Source organism: Miniopterus natalensis, chromosome 15, assembly GCF_054644295.1.
Source record: "Miniopterus natalensis isolate mMinNat1 chromosome 15, mMinNat1.hap1, whole genome shotgun sequence".
Classification (NCBI taxonomy): domain Eukaryota; kingdom Metazoa; phylum Chordata; class Mammalia; order Chiroptera; family Miniopteridae; genus Miniopterus; species Miniopterus natalensis.
Window position 1 is genome coordinate 33,417,531 of NC_142095.1, and position 21,582 is coordinate 33,439,112.

A 21,582-nucleotide genomic window follows, 5' to 3' on the forward strand; every position below is an offset into this window, starting at 1 on the left:
CCTAATTCTTAGGCAGAGGGGACCATGGGATGATTCGAGCAGGGTGCTGGCATGAACAGACTGCTGTGGGGAGACTGCTGTAGAGCAGCTTGTGGGACGGGCAGGAAAGAGTTAATGCAATGACAACACTGTGGGCTTGATGATAAGGTTGGTTGTGGTTACTGGGATTTGCTGGCTGTGATTTTTATCTCCACCACCCACTCACCCCCAACTTTCGATCTTGTGCCCTGGTTGCACAGACCCAGTTTGCTCTGTTGGTATTTCCTGAAGTGTGGGCTGCATTCCGCTAGTGGTACCTGAGACGTTTATGCACGGAGCTCAAGATAATTCAGAGTGGAACACTGGCACGGCCTTAAATAACACTGAAACCCAAGAGCGAGTGGCATCCCCTCTTGGCCTTCTGAGTCACAATGACATCTTTCTTTCACAACGTTCATGTTGTCATTTTTCTTTTGTTGATAGACAGTGAGCAGTCTAGGCTAAGGGCCTTTGATAAGCAATAGTCTCTAGAGAGAATTTTACAAAATTTTTGTTTTCATTGAATTGATTTTCTGTGTAGCAGGATGGCGAGCGGTCCTAGTTTCCCCTTACTGTAGTGATATGAAACTATTCATTTTAAATAAGCTCATTTCAATAAGAAAAGTGAGCCAATTTACTAGAAGAAGTAGTAATGCTGGAGGCGTGCAGATATGGCAGAAGCTGTGGTGGTGATATGAAGCGGTTCAACTTTGGGAAACATTGGGTTAGAACGTGTGGCAAAAACTGGCACGTGCCAGATCCTTGCGCCAATGACTGAAGAGGCTCTGGGTGGTGGGAGCCGGGGAGGGGGCAGCCACTGGGTCAGCTGGGCCGGTCCCACTATTGTCCCACCACCAGCCTGATGTCCCATTCCTTGCCTCTGCCTGCAGAGATCCGCACGCAGCTGGTGGAGCAGTTCAAATGCCTGGAGCAGCAATCGGAGTCTCGGCTGCAGCTGCTACAGGACCTCCAGGAGTTCTTCCGCAGGAAAGCTGAGATTGAGCTCGAGTACTCCCGCAGCCTGGAGAAGCTGGCCGAGCGCTTCTCCTCCAAGATCCGCAGCTCCCGGGAGCACCAGTTCAAGTGAGAAGGGCCAAGGGGTCTGGGGATGGGAGGCGGCGCTGCAGTGGGAGGTGGTTGGCCACAAAGGTAAAAGGAGGCAAGGACTCATTGGAGGTAGACAGCTGCCTCTGAGGTCCTGGGTTTGCAGGACAGTACCCCTCTAAGCCTCAGTCTTCCTTAGTGGAAAGTGAAGATAGAATAGTTCCTCTGCATAAGGATGCTGCAGGGGATAAATGCGTAACCGGAGGAGACTGCTTGTCACAGACAGTAAGTGCTCAATTAATTGTTGCTGTCATTCTCATCCGACCAGGCACTGTGCTAGTGAGCCTCCATTCGGGCCAAGGTGACACCCCATCTCCTTTCAGGGCATCCTGGCCCTATCCAGTTCTCTTGTATTTCGGGGCTGGCCAGCCCACTTCCGAATTCCTTCAGCACAAGGACCTCAGAATTTCTTCTCCATGGAACTCATGCTCGAAGCATTCTTCTTCCTTACTCCCCTGGAGGACCCTTGTCAGGGCTCTTTCCCTGCCCCGTTACTTATTTGCGACACACAAACCCTCTGTGTGCTAATTTCTCACACTCCAAGTGCTGAGTTTCTGAAGGCACTTAGGTATGTGGGGACTCTGAGTCTTCCAGCTACAAAACCTTCTATGCTCACAATCTCCTGAGTTTAGGCAGAAGCTACAGCCTCACTGGGACACATCCACCCCCTGGGCAGCAACACTTTGCAGCCTTTTCATCTCCGCAGAAGAAAAGATGTTTCCCCTCCTCGGAGCATCTCTCCAGCAAATGACCCTCAACCTCAGGAGGCCAGAGACTTGCTTCAACCCACCTGACCTGATCCTCCGTCCTCTGTGTTCAATCTTTTCCTCCCTTTCTACATATTTTAAAATTGTGATAAAATACACATAACATGAAATTTACCATCTTAACCATTTTTCAGTGTACAGCTTAGTGGAGTTACACACATTCAGCTGTCGTGCAACCATCAGCACCATCCATCCCCAGAACTTTTTTCATCTTCCCAAACTGAAACTCTGTGCCCATTTAACATTAACTGCCCCTAGCTCCTGGCAATCACCATCCTACTTTCTGTCTCTATGAATCTGACTACCCTAGGGGCCTCGTGTAAGTGGAATCACGCAGTATGTGTCCTTTGTGACTGGCTTATTTCGCTTAGCATAATACCCTCAAGGTTCATCCATGTTGCAGCATGAGACATATTTCCTTCCTTTTCAAGACGGAATAGTATTCCATTTATGTACAGACCACATTTTGTTATTCAGTCATCTGTCAATGGACTCTTGGGTTGCTGCCACCTTCCTCTCTGTAATTTTGCATTCCACTCTGGCCAGGGAGCACACTTCCTCTAAACTCCCCTAAACATCTTCCTCACTCACTTTTGTGCCTTCTTCTTTGACATTTGGGAATAAGAAATTGCTATATTAAAGGGCAAAATTCATTACTCCCTTGCAAATACCATGCTTGTTTTTCTACCCAGTCGCATCTCTTTAAACTCGCTGCAGAAGGAAGCTTCTATTAATAACTTCCTCCCAGGCACTGTCTAGGTCCTTTCACATTATTAATCTCATTTTTCTGATACACTTTTTGGAGAAATTTTGTGTGTTTTTTCCAAGTGACAAGAGTAAAATGCTCATTGTATACAATTTAGAAAGTACAGAAAAGTAGGAGGAAAAAAATGCATAGTCCTGCTGCTCAGAAGCAACTGCTGCTCATGTTTTGGTGCCTTTTCCCCTGTCTTTTCATCTTAGCAACAGCAATGATAATTTATTGAGTGTGTTAACTGAGCGCTTATTTGTGCCAGGTGGATGTTGCTACCCCATCTTAAAGATGAAAACAGTGAAATTCTGAGAGAGCAGATTGTCTGAACATGTCTGTGGACCAGTTGTTGGAGGCAGAATTGAACCATCACGCTGGTTCTGCCTCCTTGGCCTGAAATAGGAAGGGGTCTGGATGCATCGTGGGAGCAGCCATAGAATCTGAATATTCCCCTAAAACCACAGACACAGACACACACTGGGAAACCCAGGTCTCGGGCTGAGTTGTCACTGGAGCCAGCCAGGGCTGTGCGGTTGGGCTGGAGCATCAGCTCCTGTTCCTCTCCTTCTTCTTGGTTTGGAATCATCTCCCTTCCCATTCTCAATGTGAACATGGAGGAGAGGGGAAAGGCAGGGTCCCCTGTTCCCTTGCATCGCCTGTAATGAGCTTGGCCAGCCCCTCATGGGTTCATTAACCGGAGCCACCAGACGGAACGGGAGCCCCAGCTGGCAGTCGGGATAAGCAGGCAGCTTGACACAGTATGAAAGTCTAATTAGGGAGTGGGCCAGGCCAGTGCAGCTGGTGTGGGCCCTCCGCACGATGCTAATGTGGTGGTAGAGCCCCCAATGGCTTTTGGAAGCGGAAATCTCTAGAGGATGTCTGGACTTGCCCTTTGACCCCATGGCCAACCAGCACTGACCCCTGGCTGCCTCTTCTTTGGATCTCAGCACACAGGGTCTTCATCCTTACTGTCCAGAGAAGCCTTGTCCTGCTGTCTTACAGACACTTCATTTAAGAGTGTCTATCTCTGTTCTAGGTAGCCTCTCGGGGCCTTGAGGGCAGGGTCCCGGTCTTGTCATTTTATTCCCACTGCAGTCAGCCCAGTGCTGGGCAGAGATGGGGTGTTTGCCAATGAGTGGGAGAAAGGGAGGGAGGGGATTTACTCAGTCTATAAAATTCACTCTGGCTGAAAGATTTGGTTTAGAGAGGGAATTGATTTGTTCAAGATCTCACAGCAAATTAGTTGCAGAACTGGGATGGGAACCATCTTAGTCTATTTGGCTGCTATAACAAAGCACCATAGACTGGGTGGCTTATAAACAGAAATCTGTTTCTCACAATTCTGGAGGTTAGAAGTCTGAGATCAGGGTGCCAGCATGGCTGGGTTCTGGTGAGAGCCCTTTTTCGGCTTACAGACTGCTGATTCTCCTTGTATTCTGCTGTGGCAGAGAGCAGAGCGATGAAGCAAACTCTGGTGACTCTTATAAGGGCACTAATCCCGTTTGTGGGGACTTCACCCTAGGATTTCATCTAATCCTAATTACCTACAGAGACCTCACCTCCTCGTACCATCAGATTGGGGATAAGGTTTAATATAAGATTTTGGGAGGACACACACTCAGTCTATAACAAGAACTCAGGTCTCTTGGCTTTAAGTGCAGTATTCTTCCTTTCGCAGTGGGCCCCAGCTGCTCCCTACACACCTAGACAATAAAACATCTTACAGTTGCCCAGGAGGCTCTGTGTCCAAAGCTAGACTTACCTGTGTGGCACATGATTCAAAGAAAGGCAGGTTGAATATTGAGAGAATAATACCATCACATGTTTCTTTTCTACCATTACATATTTCTAGTCTAATCACACCCTTTTCAAACACTCTGCCATCTTTGCTGTCTTATAATCCTGATGATAAGCCAGGAGCATAGAGAGGAGCCAGTGGTTTTTATCTCAAGCCAGCAGAGAGCCAGACAAGCCGAATGGCTTATTTTACAAAGGAACCCCAGCAAGCTGTTGAGTGGGAAACCCCACAGTTCCTGACTTCCAGCTTGGTCTCCTCTCTCCAGGAAGCCACGTCAGTCATTTATTTGAAATGCATGTAATGAGGACCTCTTATTTTCTTGGACTGTGCTCTGTGCTGAAGACACAAAGATTAACAAGACAGAGTCGCTGCTCTCAGACATGCTCTCCTCTCTTGAGAGATGGAGCACATGGCTTGGGTGATGCCCGTGGTTGGTATGATTGGGGTAGGCACCCAATCCCTATGGTTCTCCTCTTTGAGCCCTGCCACCTGCTTGCTCTGCAGGCCTCAGCGTTTAGATGTCACTTTCTCCGGAAACCTATCTTGAGCCTGAGTCTGACCTGGTGCTTCCTCTGTGTGCCCATGATATTTTGTACCTGTGGATTTGCTTATTCAGCTAATATTATTGAGCCCATGCCATGTGCCAGGCCCTGGTTTACGGCGGTGAAGAAGACAGACTTGGTTCCTGCCGTGGTGGTTTAGCACCTAGTGGAGGAGCGAAAGAAGGACTCAAACACAAACAATAGAAAAGAAAGATGACACATCGTCAAATGATTGCTAGGATGGAAGTAAACGTAATAGGCCGTGTTCTGGTGATCTAGTCTATGTAACAGCAGTACCCCCCAAACTTAATGTATCTCATGATTTGGTGGGTCAGGAATTTGGACAGTGCTCAGCTGGGTGATTTTTTTGCTTTATGTGGCATCAACTTGGATCACTTGGCGATATTCAGCTGGCGGCTGCTCTGGGCTGGAAGGTCCAAGATGGCTTCACCCATGTACTTGGCGCTTTGGTGGGGACAGCGGGAAGGCTGTGCTCAGCTGGTGGGCTGTCTCCTTCTCCATGTGGTGTCTGGGCCTCTCTGCCTGGTACTTCAGCCAGGTGTTGGACTTCAGGCATGGTATCTCAGGGCTCCAAGAAAGCAGTGGGGAAGCTGCAGTCCTCTTCGAGGTGGCGCTTGGAATGGGCATAGCATCATCATCAGCCCAGGCTCAGCATCAAGGGGATAGGAAATAAAGCCCTCCTCTAGTTGGAGGACTGTCAAAGGATTTGCAGCCCCCCTTAATCCTCCACACTGAGCTAGGATGGCAGTCGGGGAAGACTTCTGGAGGCAGTGGCATTTAAGCAGAGACCTGAAGGATGAGAAGGAATAGCCATGGGACAGTGTGAGCGGGAGAGAGGCCAGTGGAACTGCTGTTGAGGGTCGAGTGAGAGGTCACTGAGGCATCATAGTAGGGAGTAGCATGATCCAATTTCTATTTTTAAAAGATCACCCTGAATTGAAGGGGGCAAGAGTGGAGCTGGGGAGACTAGTGGGGTGGGTGGGAGTATCGCTTTCCAAGCAGCTGGCAGTGATCGCCTGGGTAACAGCAGAGCAGATGAGAAGTGGACAGATGCTGGGAAATCTTCCAGAGGTAGAATTGGGGAAAAGAGGACTCAAAGATATCTCCCATTTCTGAGTTGAGCAATGGAAGGACTTGAGGAGGGGGGTGAGGCAAAAGCTGCCACCCCTTTTTGTAATTATCCTTTTTCTTGGCTGTCCCCTTTTTGACAACCACTGGGCTACAAGCTTTGAAGTAGCAGAAAGGGTGGCTGTTGACCTGGGGTCCCTCGCATCTTGCATCAGGTTTGGCATATGGTTGGCTCTCACTAAATGTTTGTTGAATTAATCAATAAAGGTCAAGTGATCATTAGAGTTGCTCTGGGGTGGGGGTGGGGAGGTAGGGAAAAGGACATTTACCTTCTGGCTGCCTCAGGAGCTTGGTGAGTCCATTTGGGCTACGGGCCATCCACTTCTATACCTGGAGCCTGGCTCAGTGTTGCTGAGAGGATAGAGTGTGGATTCCCTGATGGGGGCATTGGGACCACAGAGGCTGGAGCACTATTTTACAAAGTATGGTTCTGACCAGCAGTATTAGCATCTTGTGGTGCTTGTCAGAAATGCAAAACCTGCCCTGCTCCCTCCTCCCCCAGACCTGCTGAATGAGAAACTCTGGGGGTGTGGCCCAGCAGTCTGTATTTTAACAAGTCCTCCAGGGTATTCTGATGACTATTCATGTTTAAGAGTCACCTAGTATGATGATTTTCTAGATAATAAATTGTTTACAGCTGACTTTCAGGCCGTGCTGGCCTTCGTGACCCCTCCTCTTCCCCAGTGTAAATCCATATTCCCCTGCCCTTTTCCAGCCAGGCCTGGCCTGAGCTTGGCTTGTCCTTCTTAAGGCCTGGAACTGGGACCCCTTCCTGAGCAGGAGTATGGTGTAGAGTGACACAGGGGTCCCAAAACCTGCCTCTTGGGGAAGGTAGATGTTCGCCATCAAGTTGGATAGTTCTAGGAAGCCAGAGGTTTCCTGGGACTAAGGAAGGGAGAGGAGAGGGAGGAGAGGGAGAGACACAGAGAGGGAGAGAGAAGGAGAATGAATATGAGTGGAGTTGGGAACAACTCCCACTCTCTACATTAGGATCTGGAAGGCTCTGAGAAGTTTTGCAATAAATAAGCCTGTTGACCTCTTTCTGAATGCTATTTGACCACAGAATTCTCCCTCCCCTATAGTATCAATTAATATTTCCCCAAACTAGCACTCCTTGTTTGAAAAGATCTGTTCTAGACAAATGCCAGATTCCCTCTGGAATACTGCATGCAAACAGTGCTCTGTAGGTGAGGTGACAGAGCCTCTGCTATTCTGACTCCTCAGTTTTGATATCCCTCAGCTTTCAGGGGACATACCTGATAAAAAAATGCTCTCTCAGGCAGTGTAGGTTGCTGCTATTTGGACAGTTGTAAAAAAAAAAAGCAACAGGGAATTCTATTCAAATATGTTTAAAATAAGGGAAGTCAGAATTTGGAAAGATCTGGGAGATGCTTGGCTAGTTAATGCATAATGCTTACTATTCTATGCAAAGGAGGGTTGCTGTATCTCTCAGCTTCTGGAGCAGTTGGGAGGGAGGGTTCCAGTGAGTGACTACTTTGATTGCCAAGAATGTGCTTTTGGGGGAGGGGCGTGTAAAGCTTCTCAGACTTTTTTTTACAGAGGTAGCATTTCCCTAAAAAGATGCTATAATTTAGACATAGCCCTTCAGGTGAATCCTAAGCAGAGAAGCACTTTCATAGCTGGTAAATTGAACCTATAAAAGTGCAAAGGATTCAGAATGAAAAGGTTTACTCAGAATGAGGTGGGGATAATGGGGCAGGCCCTCCAAATGGGGTTCATGTCTCTATTCATAGCTACTACTGTTACTTTCCAGAGCTGCTATTCTATTAGTACGGTGTGCAGTACGGATTTTTCCTGGCCGCTTGGTGTCTGTGCGTTGAAGGTGTTTAGTCTTCCAAACACCTCCACATCCACATTACCACATGCCAATGGCTCTACTACGTGCTTTTCGTGCATTCTCATTTTCACAGTAAATGGTATGACCTTTGAGGCAGGTGCTCTCTCTGTATTTCTGGTTGAAAACATTGAGTAATGTGTCCAGAGGGACACAGCTAGAGCAGGTTAAGCAGCATAGCTAAGATTCTAATCTTGGGTCATCTTGCTCCAGAATGCAAAACTGCTTCCAGCTGCATGACTTTGGGTATGTCCTCTCACCTCTCTGGGCTGGTTTAGTGTTTCCTGACAATCACCCATTAGTCCAGGCCACACCGTCCTTGTCTGGGCATCAGGGGTTCCCTCCTTTCCTGCTTGTCAGCTCCTACTCATCCTATCAGGGCCAGCTCAGAGTTCGCCTCTGGGAAGCCCCTGCTATTGATCCCAGACACATAGTGATTTGTGTGTTGCTCTTACGGGGCTTGGGGTAGATTATCAAGGAATGTTCCAGTTTGTAGGTCTGGTTCTTCCACTTCAGTCTGCCAGCTGCTTGAAGGCAAAGGACCATTTCTAGTTTCTCTCTCTCATTTAATAGAAGCTCTATCAAAGTTTTTAAAAACCTTTTAAACATTTTTAGTTATATCATTTTTTATTTTTCAAGTACTGTTGACATACAGTATTATAATAGTTTCAGGTTCACACCCCAGTTGATTAGACACTATATAACTCACTAAATGATCATCCCAACAAATGTAGTATCCATCTGACACCATACATAGTTATTAGAATATTACTATCGTCCCTATGCTGTACTTTACATCCCATTACTGTTCTGCAGCTACTAATTTGTACTTCTTAATCCCTTCACCTTTTTCATCCAACTCCACCCAACCCTCCCCCCCTAATCTGGCAATCATCAAAATGTTCTCTATATCTATAAGTCTGTTTCTGTTCTGCTTGTTTGTTTATTTTGTTTTTTAGATTCAATTGTTAATAGATATGTATTTATTGCCATTTTATTGTTCATATTTTTTATCTTTTTTTTTTTCTTCCTCTTAAAGAAGACCCTTTAACATTTCCTGTAATACTGGTTTGGTGGTGATGAACTCCTTTAGCTACTTCTTGTCTGGGAAGCTCTTTATCTGTCTTTCGATTCTAAATGATATCTTTTCTGGGTAAAGTAATCTTGGTTTTAGGTCCTTGATTTTCATCACTTTGAATATTTCTTGCCACTACCTTCTGGCCTGCAAAGTTTCTGTTGAAAAATCAGCTGGTTGTCTTATGGGAGCTCCCTTGTAGGTAACTAACTGCATTTCTCTTGCTGCTTTTAAGATTCTCTCTTTACCTTTAACCTTTGGCATTTTAATTATGATGTGTCTTGGTGTGGGTCTCTTTGGGTTCCTCTTGTTTGGAACTCTCTGCACTTTCTGGACTTGTACGTCTATTTTATTCACCAGGTTAGGGATTTTTTTCTGTCATTATTTTTTCAAATAGGTTTTTCAATTTTTTGCTCTCTCTCTTCTCCTTCTGGTACCCCCATTATGCAAATGTTGGTATGCTTGAAGTTGTCCCAGAGGCTCCTTACACTATTCTCATTTTTTTGGATTCTTTTTTCTTTTTGCTCTTCTGATTGGGTGTTTTTTGCTTCCTTATCTTCCAAATTACTGTTTTGATTCTTGGCTTTATCTACTCTACTGTTGATTCCCTGTAAATTATTCTTCATTTCAGTTAGTGTATCCTTTATTTGCAACTGATTCTTTTTTATGGTTTCCATGTTCGTTTTTTATGCTGTTGAAGTTCTCACTAAGTTCGTTGAGCATCCTTATAACCAGTGTTATGAACTCTGCATCTAGTAGATTGCTTGTCTCCATTTCGTTTCTTTTTCTGGAGTTTTATATGGTCCTTTTGTTTGGGACATGTTTCTTTGTCTCTTCATTCTGGCAGCCTCCCTGTGTTTTTTTCTATGTATTAGGTTGAGCTACTACATCTCCCAGGCTTGATAGAGTGGCCTTATATAGTAGGTGTCCTGTAAGGTCCAGTGGCACAGCCTCCCTTATTACCCAAGTTGGGCACTCCAGGTGTACCCTGATGTGTGGGCTGTGTACACCCTCCTGTTGTGGTTGAGCCTTGATTGCAGTTGGCAAGTCAGTGGGAGGGATTAACACCCAGGCAGATTGGCTGCAATGACTGGTTTTGACCACTGACCACCGTGGAAGATCAGCTGTTCAGGGCCCCACCCCATGGAGCAGGACTTACTTCAGGGGCCTCTGGTGCCCGCTGAGTCTGCCCCTTGAGTGTGTAGCTTGTGGATATGGTTGAGTGGTGCTTCAAAATGGTCTGAAGCTGTCTACCAAGTGCTCTGGCTCTGGGGCTTCTTGGGAGTTGCAGGCCAAGGTCAGCTGCCACTTGTGTTCTGCCCAGGGCCACCTGGAATGAGCTATAAAGTGATCTGAAGACGTCTGCTGCTTGTGCTGGGCTTGGAGGTGTCCAGGCAAGGCCAAGCTGGGAACCAAGGCTGACTGCTGCTAGTCCTGGGCCTGCAGCCACTTGGTGAGTGGTGTAGGATATGCTGAGGCCAGATTTTGCTTGTTTGAGAGATTTTAGGAAAGTCTGAAGCATGAGCCAAGACAGGCCATTCTATGGAAAAGACACTGGAAACAGCTTGGGTGGGCCTGCAAGTTGGGTGGGGCAGGGTCTCAGGGACTCACCAGGGTGGGCTAACAGATTTAGCCAGGTTGATGGAGACTCAGAAATGGTGCTGGCCTGCTGGCTCTGTGGGGGGGGGGGGGGGGGGAGGAGGGTGGTCTCAGAAAAGGAACAATGGCCTCAGCCAGCACTTCTGTCAGGGAGAAAGCTGCCCCTTCAGTTCTTGTCCTGATGCCAATTCAGTTCCTCCCTGTTTGCCCCTGGTGCCTTTCAAGCTGCTTCCCCAGCGCTGGAGCTCAGGGGGAGTGAGTCTGTGTGCTGGCCATTTAAGAGGAATGCCTAGGACTCCAGAAGCCTCCATTTCCCTCAGCCACAGTCCCTGCTGGTTTGTACAGCCAGAAGTAATGGGGACTTCTCTTCCTAGCACTGGAACCCTGGGATGGGGAGGGTGTCTGGTGTGGGGATGGGACCCCTCACTCCTCAGTGGGGACCTCCATAACTGAGCTATCCTTCCCAAATTTTATCCTGCTGATGCAGGACCAGCCCATTCTGCATCTCTGCCCCTCCTACCAGTCTCAATGTGGCTTCTTTAAATTCCTATTTGTAGGACTTTCATTCAGCTTGATTTCAGGTGGTTCTGAAAGGTGGTTGTTCTGTAGTTAAGTTCTAATTTTGATGTCTCAATCAAAGTTTTTTTAATAACTTAAAAGTCCAAATTACGACAAAAAAGCTTTCTTCAAATACATGAAGAAAAATAGGCTTATTTTGTGCAGCTGCAGGAGAGAAGTGAGGTCCAAAATAGCATTTTCAGAGAAGCCAACTCCAACCTAACCTTGAGAACATTCCAGGAGCTAGAGCTGCCCAGCACACAAAGGGCTGCCTTGGAAGGTGTGAGTTGCTAATCTGTGGAGGTGTATACTCAAAGGCTGGGTATTATCGGGGCACATTTCTGTAAGGTGATGGATGGTCAGACTGGATCAATGCTCCTCAAAATGAGGGAGGGATCATTAATAGCACATGAACCATAAATATTGAATTATCTTTTCAGTTCCCTTTCCATCTTTGTGGTTGCCTCCAAGAGAAAGTCTCAGTTTGGTACTAGTGTGTTGCTAATGCCGCTCTACTCTCCCTTTCTACAAATTGAGGACAGACCTCTGACATCAGCATCTGCCTGGGACTAGTGATGCAGTTTTGTTTTCCTTAAACTTACTTTTTCAGTCACCTTTTATTTATGCCAAGGGAAGCTGGGTTTTTAAAAAATGTTATTTTAACTAATACCAGGGAAAGTCCTTTAAAAATATGCTCAGTTAAGTAAAAAAGGTCAGCCAACAGAGAGGTATTGAGTATGGTGGTGTGTGGGAATGGCAAAAGCCCTGAAGCCAGCAGGACGCCCCTGGGACCCCTCCTGGAAAGTGAACATTGTTCATCGCAACCCCCTGCATCCTCCAACTTCCTCTTTTCATTTCTGGGAGGGGTTTTGAGGCGGGAGGCTCAGCCTAAAGAGTGGTCTTTGCAGTGGCTACAGCCCCTTTTGTTCCTTCCAGTTTTTTCTTCTGGTCCTTCCCCAGATGCCACCCCAGGTTTCCTGGGATCCTCAGAGACTATAATCAGCGACTTCCAAAGTATTATCTAGACTTGATTTATTTATGTATGATATGCTTGATACACGTGACACAAGCATATCATTTAAATTTTATTCTAAAATGGAAAGTAGATGTTGTAATAAAGGAGATTTTACCAAGCTGTAATAAGCAAGGATTTAAATTTGACTCGATTCCATTAAGCAAATAGGATAATCATGACCTTTGACGATTATACAGTACACTTTGCATAGTGCCTCCCAGACGTTAGCTGCTTAAATCCTCCCAATATCCTGTTGGGGTTTGGGGGTATCAGGGAAGATGTCATCATCCCCACCCGACTGGCAGGGGAGAAGGCCAGACAGGCTGATCCTGGCTTAAGATCCTCAGCTAACCAGTGAAAGAACTAGGCAGAGGAGCCATGGGCCAGGGCCCTTCCTCTGCCTAGCACTGTACTCACTACATGGTACACCCATTTTGCAGGAGAATAAACCAAGGCAAAGAGGGCTTCGGAAGGAAAGAGAAGATGAGGTTGACCAGGCATTGCCTGGAGGCAGGGATTTTCATTCTGGTACCAAGAATACATTTAGCAAGTCCAAGGGGAACTCAGAGGTAATACACTAGACCCAGTGTGCCATCCCTTTGAGGTACAAGGGAATAATTCTGCCCCAGGGTAGAGGGGGACTCACAGGACCATTTGTACTGGGCATTGCAGTACATGTAAGAGTTTGCAAGGGGGAAGGTAGTAATGAGAGGAAGAAAATCAACATTTGTAGAGAACCTACCATGGGCCATACATCTACCTGTATACAGCAGTCATTGGATTTTCCCAACAGCCTAGTGAGGTGCTGGTGGTAACAATAGTGATGATAATAATTATTTTTATATGCGGGGTTCAGTGCTAATAGCATCCCACGAATTACCTCATTTAATCCTTAAAATGCCACTGTGAGGTAAGTGTTATCAACCCATTTTGTAGATAAGGAAAGAAAAGGCTTAACTAAGTTGCCAAGTTCATGCAACTGTAGAAGGACAGAACTGGTATTTGAACTCCAGCTTTGACTTCATAGCACCCCAGCATGGTAAGCAGAACCTGCTTCAGCCAGGTGACCTAATGGATGTCCTTCTGCTTCTGAATTACTCTGTCTCAGGGCTGGCATCAGCGAAAGGCAACTTTTAAGTCAGTGTATTTCAACTGGCATGAAAGGGGCACCCCTGCCTGGAAACCTCATGCCTACTGTCTCGCACGAAGTAGCTCTGAGGCAGAGCCCCACATCAAACTCTTCCCCATCACCCAGACTGCTGCTCTGCTTCCCACCTGGCCTTCCTGCCCCTGTGACCACATCACTGGCCCACTTAACACCTTCATTCAGCCTTGACCTGTGAGGCCCTTGGTGATCCGGCACAGCTAGTTGCCTCTGTTTCCACTGTGCCCTGCTTCACCCATCCTACTCAGATAGCCTCAGAAAAACCCACGCCTGACTTCATAGCTTCACACCCACATTTCCCTCTGCCTGCAGGATGCTCTTATCTCTCTTTGCCCTTTTCACCTGGCAAACTCTTATGTGTACTTCAAGGCCCAGTGCAGATGTTCCTGTGACTCTCCCTCCACCCTGAGGCAGAATTAACCACTACCCCCCCCCCCCCCCACTTATTCCTCTGCTATCTAATTCTTCACAGAGCATAACATAGTAGACATCTGTTACTCTCCCCTGCAGCATCTTTCCCCCCTTCTTTTGATAACAACATCTAGATTTTCCTCTGGGGAATCATCCCTGAGCAGTGGTGAGCCTGTGACCAGCATTGCATCATCTTGGCCACAGAGCTTTAATCTAGGGACATGCATTTCCAGGCTTTTTCGTGGAACACTTGGGGAAAAGCTCTCTCTCTGTGGGGATTACTAGCAGTTAGGGTCTTTTTGTTCTGGAGAGGGCCTACCTAAGAGTGAAGCCAACAGAGAGAGGAAAGCAGAACCAAGAGATGGAGAGAGTAAGACTAGGTCCTGATGACATCCTTTGAGCCCCTGGATCCAGCTATGCCTGAAGCCAACCACCTCCTATTTCTTTATATTTTTTTATTAAAATTTTTGATCCTTTACATTTTCCCTCTTCCCATTACTATCATTTTTGCTTAAACCAGTCTGAAGTATTTCTGTCACTTCAACTAAAGGCTTTCTGACCAGTAGCCATAATTCTTGGTTGGTGTTAATCGCCTCTAATAGATTGTGAGCCTTCTCAAGGCATATCTAATCATCTTTTTAATCCTCTGTGACTAGCACAGTGCCTAGCACATAGCAGACACTAAAAATATTAGAAGAGTGAATGAATGAATGAGTGAATTGGATTCTGCCAAGGGCTCTGGAAGGATACAAGGAAATATAAGAGATTGTTGCTGCCTTTAAGGGGCTTATAGAATAGAAGTAACTGAGTAAAAATGAGCTCTTTAGTGTGGGCCCTAATGCAACATGACTAATGTCCTTATAACAAGGGAACATGTGGACATACACAAATGTACAGGGAGAATGCTATATGAATATGAAAGCAGAGATCAGGGTGATGTGTCTACAAGTCAAGGAACACCACAGATTTCCAGCAAACTACCAGAATCCAAGGAAAAGCCATGAACAGTCTCCTTCACAGCCCTCAGAAGGAACCAACCTTACCAACGTCTTGATCTCAGACTTCTGGCCTCCAGAACTGTGAGACATTGCATTTCTGCTGTTTAAGCCACCCAGTTGTGACACTTGTTACAACAGCCCTGTGTACAGCAGGACCAGCCCAGGTGGCCATCCTGTCCTTTAAGGACTGGCTCCTGCAACCTCTGGGGCCTGTCTTCAGCCCTCCCCCTCCCCTCTACCCTCAGGCCACACTTACCTCCTCTCAGTTCTAGAACATACCCATGCTCACGGAGCCTTCACACTTACTGCTGGGAATGTTCTCCCTATCCCTGTGTTGTGTTGAAACCTACCCAAGCTTCTGGTCCTAGCTCATCCTCTAGGCACTTTTCACCTATTCAGCCAACTGTGTGCCCAGCCCTGTGTGGCCCCAGAGACCCAGTGGTGAACAGGACATATGTAAGCTAGAGAGGAGTCAAATACCAGAAACAATGTAAATGAATAAGACAAAGTTCAGGCATGGTAGTGCTGTAATGACAATAGAATAGGGTGGTGTGCTAGAGATGGGGGGTACTGCTGGGGGTCAAGGAAGGCCTTGACTAGAAACATCTCAGTAAGGTCTCAGTGACAAGAAGGACCAGCATGGTTAACTGACACCCACCTCTACCTTCCCCGGGTAGACTCTCAAGGCACCAGGCATTTTCTTTCAAAGCCCCTCTGCACCTCTGTTGCAATTTCCTCTCTATTTATGTGACTATTTGATTGACACCTGAGGCCTGCAGTGGATTATAAACTCCATCTCCATGCATCAGGGAGCATGCTCACTGCCTGGCACAAAAGATGGCACTCAGTTAATACTTGCAGAATTAATGATTCATGCTCCAAGATAGGGTAATTAATTCTATTTCCTGCTTGGGGCAGCTTAAGTAGCAAGAGGTTAACCACACTTTTTTGGCCCTATATATAAGGGAGCACTTTTCAGAGGCAGCTTTGCTGGCAAATGCCCAAGCAAGCCCAATGTAAAGCCCAAGACTGTTCTGGAAGGGAGCAGAAAGCCAGAGCCAGGGACTTGGTGTCTAGGGGATGGTGTCAGCTGTAGGAGCTCACATTCCTCCCTGAGGGACCACGGTCCTGGGGCAGTAGATTTGGACCCATCTGCAACATGGGATTCTGCAGGTCTGGAAATGGGTTCTGTTTACTAAGCAGAATTTTCCAGCCCCCAGCTGAGAAGCCGGAGAAGCTGGCTCACTGCTAATTTCATTTTTCTAGCTCACCAGTTTGGCAAGGCCTCCCTCCTCTAGCTGCATCTTGTGGAGCCTCAGACCCAGCTCCCCTAGCCAAGAGAGAAAGCTGTGACTCACCAGAAATTTTCATTGCGATTTTCTGGCAAAAACGAAAGAAAGAAAAAATATATATACATATATATGAAAGTTCTCGCATTATGCCTTAGCTCAGCAGCTTCCACCTGCTGTGTAGATGTGCAGATGCTAGATTGGAAAAGTAGAAAGGCTGCTCAAGATGCACCTCAGATGAGAGAGCACAGGTCCAGTTTTTTTCATTTTGACATCCTCCAAAAGTGTGGCTGCAGCAGGCAAAAATGGCTCTCAGGTCCAAGGGGTCCCACTTCCAAAAAGGACAAGTAACCCCTGAAAAGGGAAGGACAAAACTGAAGGTCCTCAAAGGCCAGTGTCCAGCTCTGCCATCTGTGGCTTGAGTGCTTTGTTCTGCTGTCCCTGAACAATCCAGAAGGCCGATCCATGTGCTGGTCCTGCAGGTGGAAGATCTTGCACCTACCCCCTTCTCTGCTTTGTTTTCTGGGCTCCAGCCACATTGGCCTTTATTCGGTTCCTTACGTTTACCGAGTTCCCTGCCCCTTAGTGAGCCTTTGTCCATTCTGTTCGCCCTGCCTGGGACTCTCTCCCCCATGTCCACACTCCTGATCCCCTTCACCTTGCTCTTTCCAACTCTCCCTTTAGAGTCCAGCCGAAAGACTCCTTCCTCAGGGACACTTCAGTGACCCCTGAGGTCTGGCCAGGCCCCCTTGTTATGGGGTCTCATGGCACCATGCTCTCTTCTCTAGCACTTTCTGCAGTTTAACTTCACACACATTTGCTGAACTCTCTGAGGCTTATCGCCTCCCCCGCTAGACTGTGAGTTCCATGGTGGCTCCCGTGCTTGTCTTTCTAGCCCAGGTGTTTCCATGTGGATGTTCCACAAGCCCTTGAGACACGTTGTGTTCAAATAAAACTCATCATCTTCCCTCCCTGCCCCTCCGCTCACCTGCTCCTCTTCTTCTCAGCAAATGCACCTCTGATCTCCCTGGGGCCCAACCTGGAAAACTGGGGAGTTGTCTTGAACATCTTTTTCTCCCTCCCAGCTCCAACCCTAACCCCGTTCAGTCTCCAAGTGCCATCAGTTTACCACCTAAGTATTTCGTGGACCCCTCACCTTCTCTCTTGGCTCCTGCGAGCCCATCTTCCTCATGGTAGCCAGAACGAGAGTTTGAAAATTCAGTTTTACTCTTTCACTCCCCTGCGCCAAACCCTTCTGTGGCTCCCCGCTGACCTCAGGACAAAGCTCAAACTCTCTAACGGGACTTAAAGGCCCTCGGCTTTGTGGCCTCTGCCTAATTCTCTAACCTCGTTTATCATTCCCCCCAAACCCCAGAACACCATGCTGAAGCCCCCCTCAGCTATGTTCAGCTCACCAACATGCTCTCTCTGGCCTCCACCTGAGCCTTTGTTCATTATATTTCTCTACCCTGAAAACTGCCCTGTAAAACTATTCCAGCCTTTAGTTCTCAGGCTAGAATCTGCTTCCTCCAGGAAGCAATCCATGTCCACCTCACCACCACCTCCTTTGCTCCACAGCCTCCTTCTCATCATTTATGAGGCTGTATCATGGTCTTGTTTCCTTGTGTGTGCCCCCCCCAGAGGAAGGCTTGTGGGATCAGGGTTTTGCCTGTTCTGGCGTCTGCTGCATCCACAGCATCCAGCTGTGCCTAGTGCATGTATGCAGACAGACAGTGCAGAAATGAAAGCCCGAATGAACCAGGACTTCATCTTCCCAGCAGCTGCTTACTTGGGCAAGTGCTTGGTTGCTTTTGGGTAGCTTCCTCCTCTGTGCCTCCACTCATTCTGCCTCCCCTGGCAATTCCATCTAAGGCTGTGTTGCCTCCTGCCCACAGCTTCTCATAGGGAAAGTGCTGTCCTTTCTGCTCTTTCTCTTATACAATCTTTCTGACCAGGTGGCCTAATTAATGGCCCCTCAGCACTTCTGTACCCTTTCAAGATCTCCCCCCCCTTCCCAAAACTCACCTCTGGTTGTGACTGCCATAAATTTTGCACATTTAATTCCCTGGTGCTGTTCAATTCTCGCATCCTAGGCTGAGATAAGCCACCAAAGTAATTTAGGTAACAGCTTAATTATCTCATCTCTCCTTTACTCTAATCTTTCTATTTCCTTCATCGCCTAGGAAGCAGTGAAAAATGGGATCTGTAAAGTATTTTCTGCCCAAACCTGTCTCTCCCCTTGCAGTTCTTATCTTGCTTCATGCCATCAGCATCCACCCAGTTGCCTGAGATCTGAGCCTCAGAATCACCATTACCCCTCCTTCCTCTTCTCTGTCCAGGATATCTGCAAGATCATCTGCTCTCCTATTGAGGAGTCTCAAGTCCAGCCTTCTCTGGCCACCACTCAGGCCCTCATTATCTCTATTCTCCTGGACTAAGCTCACCTCCTGATTGGTCCTCTTGTCTCCAGCCCCATGCCTATGCCCACACCCATCCACCCATCCACCATCTACTCATTTATTCACCCACCCATCCACCCATTTACTTACTCTTCCATCCACCCATCAATCCATTCATTCACAACCCACCCATCCTCCCATCCATCCATCCATCCATCCATCCATCCATCCATCCATCCATCCATCCATCATCTTTCCATCTTTCAATCTGCCCTCAAGGATCTTTCTAAGACACACATTGGTTGGATCATACATCCACTTAAATAACTCCCATGACTCCCCATTGCCCACAGCAGGCATTTTTAACCCTGGATACACATTAGAATCTCCTAGAGAATGTTTCAAAAAATACCAATATCAAGGCTCTACCTCGAGAGATTCTGTCTTAATTGGTCTTGGATGGGACCTGGGTCTCGGTGTTTTTAAAAGCTCCTCCAGGTGATTCTAGTATAACTCAGGTTGAGAACCATGTGGCCTAGAGGATCAAGTCCCAGCTCATTAGCTTGGTGTTCAGTGCCCCCAGCGCCCAGTCAACCCCCCTTAACCTTTCTCCCAGCCCCATGTCCTACCAGTCCTCTCCTACCACATTTGGAATTCTTGCTTTGCTGAACTACTTCTCTTTATATCCTCAGTTCCCTCTGCCCACAATTCCATCTTTCTCTGCCTCTCTATTTGGAAAACTCTCACACATCCTTCAAGACCCAGCATGAATGTGACCTTTTTTATGGGTCTCTCTTTCATAGCACCTCCTCTGTGTCAGGCACGTTGCTGGGCACTGGATGTGGTCACTAAAACAGAAACAAGCCCTAGTCTGAAAGAATTTATAGGTGCCTCCACCACTTGACAAGGCAGGTCTGTGTCAGGTTCCTCCAGAGCCCACCTGAGACCCGACAGAAAGTAAATGCTGAGGGATTTGGGTGGAGTGGTTGAATTTTAGTGTTCTGGCTTTTCCTCTAGGCTATAAGCAAAGGAAAAATCTGTTTGTTTCTCCTAAGCAGCATGTCTCCTCCCTTTTTGTTAGAGTGTCCAATATATCTATCCTCTATCTAAACCAACTTCCCTTCTCCCAAATTCCTGCTACCTACACAGGTTTTTAGCCCATTTTGTGACGGAAAGAAAATACCTCTAAGTCAAACGGTAGGGGCTCCACCTACCCTTCCCAAGCCCAGGGTTGGGCAGGGGAGGGGATGGGGGTGCTGCGGGAGCATGTGGCTTTGAGAGGATGATGCAGTCATAGTACGAGTCAGCAGACTTCCCTTCCTCAGAAACGCTGAGAGTGGGAGGCTGAGAGCACAACATGGCCAGCCCTCATAGGTGCCCACCCTTAGGGCACGGGTGGAGCAGGGCAGGCCTGGGGGACCCTGAGCTGACCACCCTCAGGTGGAGGATGAGCCTCTCCCCCACATCCTGCCTTTCCAACATCTCCTTCCCACCCTGGAAAGCAGAGGAAGGGAAGAGGCAGGGTCAGAGGGCAAGATGGTCACATGGGACCATGGGTTTGATTTTGATTTCTAATTGCCCTTCCCTCTTTCTGCCTGGAGGATAATATATACATATATATATGTATATATACACCCTTTACTGAGGCTAACAGGGAGGTCTTTGAGAGAGATATTCCCCAGTTTCATTTTTTGGAAGTATACTATTTCCCAAGCTCTGGGAAACAATGGTATATAGATCTGTGATTCCCTGACTTGAGTATGAATCAGCATCCCCTGGAGGGTTTGTTAAAACCCACATTGCTGGGTCTACCCTCAGAGTCTCTGATTCAGTAGGTGTAGAGTAGGGCTCGGGAATCTGCATTTCTAACAAGACCCCAGGTGCTGTTGCTGTTGGTGGTCTCAGGACCACACTTTGAGAAACCCTGTTTTATCATAATGCTCAGCCAGAAGATGCTAAGAATCTACCCATCATTACAGGACAAAGATTCACTTGCCTTATGTGTACTTGACTCAAAGCAGCTTTCCTTACCCCCTGCCTCAAATACAGAACCTGAAAGCCTTTAGGCCCATAGTCCTGGGGGAGGGCAGAACAGTTAAGAGCCTGAGGGGACCCCGGGGTTGGGGGAGACAGGAAAGGGAAAGGCAAGTGTCCACATTTTGTTCTTCCAACTGCATAGTTCTAGAACTCATACAAGTATTTCAAACACAGCTGGTTTAGTGTTGCTTAGCCCGGGGAAAGGCAGCTTCTTCCCAGAAGGGAGAGATGCATGTAGCAAATGCCATATGCAACGGGAGAGTAGATGGGGTAGGACTTAGAGTCAAAGACCTGAGTTTGAGCCCCCAGCACTGCTCTGTGACCTTGGGAAGATTGCTTCAGCTTTTGTAGTACCCGTTTCCCCAACTATGAGTGTGTTAGAGTAAAACTGAACTTGAAGGGGCCCCGTGAGGGTCAGAAAACCACAGTGAATGACACTGTAGAACACTGTCTGGATGACAGTTCCAACGAAGCCAACCCAGGCTGTCTTGGTCTCCACAGGAAGGACCAGTACCTCCTCTCGCCGGTGAACTGCTGGTATCTGGTTCTGCATCAGACCAGGCGGGAGAGCCGAGACCATGCGACCCTCAATGACATCTTCATGAACAACGTCATTGTCCGCCTCTCACAGATCAGTGAGGATGTCATCAGACTCTTCAAAAAGGTGGGCAAGCAGGCCACCTGACCTGCGTGGGTCTTTGCCCCTAGGCTGGCTGTGGCAACACTGTGCCAGCCAGGGTGGAATGTGGTTTGGGGATATGAGACCAGGAGGGCAGGCGTGTTGAACGGTGCAAGGGGCTGAGGCTGGACTTGGCATCCCATATCCTGAGTTTGAATCCTGGATATGGCTGGTGGCTCAGCCACTTTAGCATCTACCCCCAAAATATAAACCTTTTCAGGGTAAAGTAAGTGGTACATGTTTGTTGTAGGAAATTTGGAAAAATGGAGATGGGTACAAAACAAAAGTTAAAATTACCTACAATGTTATCACTCAGCAGTAGTCACTTTGGTGTCACAGGTATTTCTTTATGCAAATACATTTTCTATGAGTG

At 47.4% G+C, this 21,582-nt stretch overlaps 1 protein-coding gene across 2 annotated transcripts in view; it reads left to right on the plus strand.

The window, feature by feature from the left end:
• SRGAP3 (SLIT-ROBO Rho GTPase activating protein 3) overlaps window positions 1-21,582 on the plus strand; it is a 216,020-nt gene that overhangs the window by 108,652 nt on the left and 85,786 nt on the right. For both annotated transcript variants that reach the window (XM_087825009.1, XM_016210005.2), the window contains exons 2-3: window positions 909-1,101; window positions 21,032-21,194. In XM_087825009.1, the coding sequence (XP_087681135.1) occupies window positions 909-1,101; window positions 21,032-21,194 (356 nt within the window). The remainder of the gene's footprint in view (window positions 1-908; window positions 1,102-21,031; window positions 21,195-21,582) is intronic.